The sequence below is a fragment of the Procambarus clarkii genome, chromosome 78 (genome assembly GCF_040958095.1).
Source record: "Procambarus clarkii isolate CNS0578487 chromosome 78, FALCON_Pclarkii_2.0, whole genome shotgun sequence".
NCBI classification, from domain to species: Eukaryota; Metazoa; Arthropoda; class Malacostraca; order Decapoda; family Cambaridae; genus Procambarus; species Procambarus clarkii.
In genome coordinates, this window is record NC_091227.1 from 15,736,738 (window position 1) to 15,742,729 (window position 5,992).

Below are 5,992 nucleotides of genomic sequence, written 5' to 3' on the forward strand. Positions count from 1 at the left end.
TCACCCACGTACTACAAATTCAAATAATTGCCAATAGAGCCTGAAAACCTAATCTAACCTATGCCTAAATATCCACAATATGCTAGTATATGATAATATAAATTTATATTTGAGAAAATACTTATTTTTGAATGAACTCCATGTTAAAATAGATGAATACGTCTCTGGGGTCTGCTGCATGCAATTGTATGAACATTATCAGAGTATGAGCAGCATATTCGTTATATTTATATATATATATATATATATATATATATATATATATATATATATATATATATATATATATATATATATATATATATATATATATATATAATATTGCCGTCGTATTCAATATCTGTTTTATCAAAATGCGGATATTTAACTGACGCATTTCAATTGATCTATTAAAACATATTCATCTCAAATGAATAAATCCACAAGGGCCGTGGCGAGGATTCGAACCTGCGTCCAAGAGCATCCCAGACGCTGCCATCGCAGGTTCGAATCGTCGTCACGGCCCTTGTGGATTTGTTCATATGATGCATCACGTTATTGTGATTTTTGTGTGTGCATGTTCATCTCTGTGTACATCTTGTTCTTTCAATAGAGGAAATATATATTTGAATACGTTTATCCTGTCCGTTCATACAGGTAGGCTCTGAGCTCAGGCTGACAGTCTACGATAAAATTAATTAATATACATAAGGATGTCAGATCAATTTAAACGTCTTGCAGCCAGATGTTGTCCTCTATCAGACTGATTTGGTGCGATTCTCGGTACAACATTACGAGCAATTGCAGCTCATCTTTCAGCTCAAGTTGCTAATGACGCGGCCTATTTAACTCTAATTAGGTGTTGCGACACATTAGGAACAGTGTCACGACACTATATGTAGCGAGGCACCATATTGCGAGGCTCTGCCAGGGAGAATGAAAACTGGAAAGAGCATTCAGCATAAGGTCTTAACACACATGCTGGAAACTAGATGACCATCTTTGATTTGAGAGTAAGGAATTCCTGCCGACTAATATTCAAGAACTCTAGAATCACTCTGAGACAACAGATCCGCTGACACAAGCTTTGCTATAGACACAGATATCACAATAGCGTGATATATCAAATGGACAAATTCATTTCGGTTTGGGAACATCCCGTGCGTAGATTCGAACCCTCATCACAGCCCTTGTGGATTTGTTCATAGGGTATGCTATATTAGCTCGAGAATTAGGCTACACTATGATAACACAAGAAACAAGGTACTCTATGATATCGTGAGACACAAACTTCATTATGATAACTCAAGAAACAGTGAACGAGACATGGATTAATCCTGACAAGGGATAAGCAGATAGTAAAGTATGTCAGCACAAAATATAAAATATGAGCTACCACCTGATAATTCTATACCACTGCTTAGCAAGTCTGACGAATATGTAGCAACCAGAGTCATCAGAGAATCCATATGCTTTGCAGGCGATGAGTCACAATAACGTGGCTGAAGTATGTTGACCAGACCACACACTAGAAGTTGAAGGGACGACGACGTTTCGGTCCGTCCTGGACCATTCTCAAGTCGATTCCCCTTGACTTGAGAATGGTCCAGGAAGGACCGAAACGTCGTCGTCCCTTCAACATCTAGTGTGTGGTCTGGTCAACATTTAAATGCTTTGTGTATCTGGATACAAGTTACTCAGCTAGACTAAAGGACCTCATGGCTTCCACCCCACTTAAAACATAAGAAGTTGGACAATAATTCAGCAGTGGTAACATTGAAGACCTACGATCATAGTGTGTAGTTCTTGATATCGTTTAAACAAAATGTGTGAACTAACTAGCAGCTCCCATTCCAGCTTGTATTGCATAACACATTTGGCACCAATATGAATGAAATCCAGATTCGTAGATGAGCACCTAAGAAAGGAAGAACGCCAGACTAATCCCAAGTGGCTTTGGAAAAGGAATGATTTGATAAAAAAATCTCCCTGCCAGGCTAGAAAAATCACCCTTTTAAAGGTAATCTACTAACCAGCACATCATTTTTGTTATTGTAGGTACAGCCAATTAAAACAATAGACGAATGTAGAGGAGATACATATATCCTTATTTGTTGCTGAAGATTTTGACAGATGCGAATTACTTTTGGCAGACACAAAGCATAAACACCTTGGGATAAATTGTAATTGCTCCTGTTTCATAATGCTGAGAATTATATTTCTCCCCTAGGCAATAGTAGGTGTAGATAGGACCTTAGACCTACTATTGTCGTAAGTGTAGGGCCCACCAATTTCTCTAGCTTCTCTAGCTGTTAATGAGCAACAATATTCCACCCTAGAGAGCAATGTCTTAGAAAATATCATCATTGGTATGGCATCCCTTGTTTGGAAGGTCCTTGTTATCCAACCTGTCATTTTCTTCCTTAAAGGCAGTGTGATCAGATCACAGCTTCAGATCAACACATATTTCAAGGACATCCTGAAGTTAATTCCTGAGGTATGACATGCGCCTTTGCAGATAAATGCACTCTTAAGTTTACTAGAGACCCGAACGTGAATGTAGATCACATTAATGAGGCTACCAGACAGCTATTTCCTTGTTAAAACAAGTAAACGATTCCTAAAGTAAACTTAAATCACAAAGGCTACACATGAATACCGCCTTAGCATAATAGGCTACACAAGAAAAATATGATATTAATCATTAATATATTAATCAGAAAATCAAATGTTGCAGCAATAACAGCAGGAGTAGCCTCAGCAACAAGAAGAGCAACAGTTGCAGCAGCAGCAACAGTAGCAACAATAATAACAGTTGCAAAAAGCAGCAACAACTAGAGCAAGTGTTGCAACAGCAGCAAGATCAACAGTTGCAGCAGTAGCAGCAAGATCAACAGTTGCAGCAGTAGCAGCAAGATCAACAGTTGCAGCAGTAGCAACAAAATCAACAGTTGCAGCAGTAGCAACAAAATCAACAGTTGCAGCAGTAGCAACAAAATCAACAGTTGCAGCAGTAGCAACAAGATCAACAGTTGCAGCAGTAGCAACAAGATCAACAGTTGCAGCAGTAGCAACAAGATCAACAGTTGCAGCAGTAGCAACAAGATCAACAGTTGCAGAAGTAGCAACAAGATCAACAGTTGCAGCAGTAGCAGCAAGAACAACAGTTGCAGCAGTAGCAGCAAGAACAACAGTTGCAGCAGTAGCAGCAAGAACAACAGTTGCAGCAGTAGCAACAAGAACAACAGTTGCAGCAGTAGCAACAAGATCAACAGTTGCAGCAGTAGCAGCAAGATCAACAGTTGCAGCAGTAGCAGCAAGAACAACAGTTGCAGCAGTAGCAGCAAGAACAACAGTTGCAGCAGTAGCAGCAAGAACAACAGTTGCAGCAGTAGCAGCAAGAACAACAGTTGCAGCAGTAGCAGCAAGAACAACAGTTGCAGCAGTAGCAACAAGAACAACAGTTGCAGCAGTAGCAACAAGAACAACAGTTGCAGCAGTAGCAACAAGAACAACAGTTGCAGCAGTAGCAACAAGATCAACAGTTGCAGCAGTAGCAACAAGATCAACAGTTGCAGCAGTAGCAACAAGAACAACAGTTGCAGCAGTAGCAACAAGATCAACAGTTGCAGCAGTAGCAACAAGAACAACAGTTGCAGCAGTAGCAACAAGATCAACAGTTGCAGCAGTAGCAACAAGATCAACAGTTGCAGCAGTAGCAACAAGAACAACAGTTGCAGCAGTAGCAACAAGAACAACAGTTGCAGCAGTAGCAACAAGATCAACAGTTGCAGCAGTAGCAACAAGATCAACAGTTGCAGCAGTAGCAGCAAGAACAACAGTTGCAGCAGTAGCAGCAAGAACAACAGTTGCAGCAGTAGCAACAAGAACAACAGTTGCAGCAGTAGCAACAAGAACAACAGTTGCAGCAGTAGCAACAAGAACAACAGTTGCAGCAGTAGCAACAAGATCAACAGTTGCAGCAGTAGCAACAAGATCAACAGTTGCAGCAGTAGCAACAAGAACAACAGTTGCATCAGTAGCAACAAGATCAACAGTTGCAGCAGTAGCAACAAGAACAACAGTTGCAGCAGTAGCAACAAGATCAACAGTTGCAGCAGTAGCAACAAGATCAACAGTTGCATCAGTAGCAACAAGATCAACAGTTGCAGCAGTAGCAACAGGAGCCAGAGTCTTAACAACAGCAAAAATTGCCTCAGCACTTAAGGCATCATCATTTAATCAACAGATCACCACCAAAATCATTGTCTGCAATGACTTATCAATCGTCTATGGATGATGAACGACCACAGCATCACACTTATCCCAGCTAACTCATCCCTTCAAATTTGATCAATTTAACTCATCCCGTCAATTTTGAAGTGGTTTTTCAATAACTGGAAGACCTTAAACCTATGCATCCCACTCAACCAATCAAGGCTGATGGACGCTAGTCCAAGGAAACGATATCATCACGGTGCATAAACAGATCACTATAATACCGTATTTTGGTCGTTGTGGAGAAAACCTTCTACTTGACGAACGTCCTTGGTGATAGGATTAAATGGATGCTTACATGATATATGTTTATAGTGGAGAGAGAGAGAGATGACCATTGGTACTGAAGGTCATGATAGTATTCCATGCTTCCCAAACAATGCTTACCTGAGAGTCAGAATAGGTATTGTGAGGCATCAGTGCCATGGTTGCGGTTAAGGAATTGTTACAATACTGGTAGTTGTGATGTAGTAATACGGAAATCATTGTGTGTGTGTGTGTGTGTGTGTGTGTGTGTGTGTGTGTGTGTGTGTGTGTGTGTGTGTGTGTGTGTGTGTGTATGATTGGTCAATGGAAACTGTAGTGTACGATTTGGGAATACAAAGCCTTGTATACAAGTTGTAAGGTGGTTGCAAAGTGCAACTTTACTAGTACGTAATTTGTCCCATCTGTATTTTATGTCCATGAAATTATGAATTTTCTCTCTCTCTCTCTCTCTCTCTCTCTCTCTCTCTCTCTCTCTCTCTCTCTCTCTCTCTCTCTCTCTCTCTCTCTCTCTCTCTTTCTCTCTCAAACACACAGACATATTTTAAATGCAAATATTTAAATGAAAATGCAGTCTTGAGCATATGTCACTCAACAACTATCTTTTCTCTCTCTCCTCTGAGATACACTGAAAATTTATTCGTTTATATTTAATCATTGAGACAAGTGAGGCAGCATCCTGACCACAGAGCAAAAAATTTCCTGTACTATGCATGCCCTCAAAACATGCATAAACTCCATTTTCATTTCGTCCATATTTGTAATCCTGCCATGAAGTTTTTCCACTGTGCATCAGGTGAAGCAGAAGTGTACATATCATAGATTTATATTGCCCTTGTAAAAAAATAATTTATTCATATTTTTTACAAATTCAAGCGCAGGAGACGCAAAATACTTGAGGTAAATTTGGGCAACCCCAAAAAGTATATTATCTATACATAACAAAAATCTAAACATACAGCTATTAGACTCCCACAAGACAATTGGAATTATCTGTAGTTTATGATGGAAGCTTCCACAGTGGCATGAATGGCTCCGTCACCCCCAACGCCACACCTTAAGAGTTATTCAACAGAATCATTCATTTCATTTCTTCAGGAGGTGAGTTTCGAAGCAGGGATCCACTCCCGCTCTCGACGGCTGGCCAAACAATATGCAAATTTCTTATCAGTTGAAATTGAAGCTAAAGAGTGTGTGACGTGGCTGTTGTTTCCTCTGTTACAAAATTTGCTTCGATAAATTCAGATTATATATATATATATATATATATATATATATATATATATATATATATATATATATATATATAAATGTCGTACCTAGTAGCCAGAACTCACTTCTCAGCCTACTATTCAAGGCCCGATTTGCCTAATAAGCCAAGTTTTCCTGAATTATTATATTTACTATAATTTTTTTCTTATGAAATGATAAAGCTACCCTTTTCTCTATGTATGAGGTCAATTTGTTTTAT

General features: G+C 39.3%; 1 protein-coding gene across 1 annotated transcript; it reads right to left on the reverse strand.

The window, feature by feature from the left end:
• Positions 1–1,010: 1,010 nt before the first annotated feature.
• LOC138357504 (ice-structuring glycoprotein-like) lies at positions 1,011–4,683 on the reverse strand. Its single transcript, XM_069314362.1, has 3 exons — positions 4,645–4,683; positions 2,793–4,173; positions 1,011–1,069 (listed from the first exon to the last, which is right to left on the reverse strand). Exons 1-3 carry the CDS (start codon positions 4,681–4,683, stop codon positions 1,011–1,013), a joined length of 1,479 nt encoding a protein of 492 aa, XP_069170463.1.
• Positions 4,684–5,992: the final 1,309 nt, after the last annotated feature.

Coding starts and splice junctions, on each gene's coding strand:
- LOC138357504 (XM_069314362.1), bottom strand. CDS start 4,683: ATGGCACTGATGCCTCACAATACCTATTCTGACTCTCAG. Junction 4,174..4,644: donor ATACCTATTCTGACTCTCAG/GTAAGCATTGTT, acceptor GCTGTTGTTAAG/ACTCTGGCTCCTGTTGCTAC. Junction 1,070..2,792: donor TGTTGCTGCTTTTTGCAACT/GTTATTATTGTT, acceptor CTGTGTCTATAG/CAAAGCTTGTGTCAGCGGAT.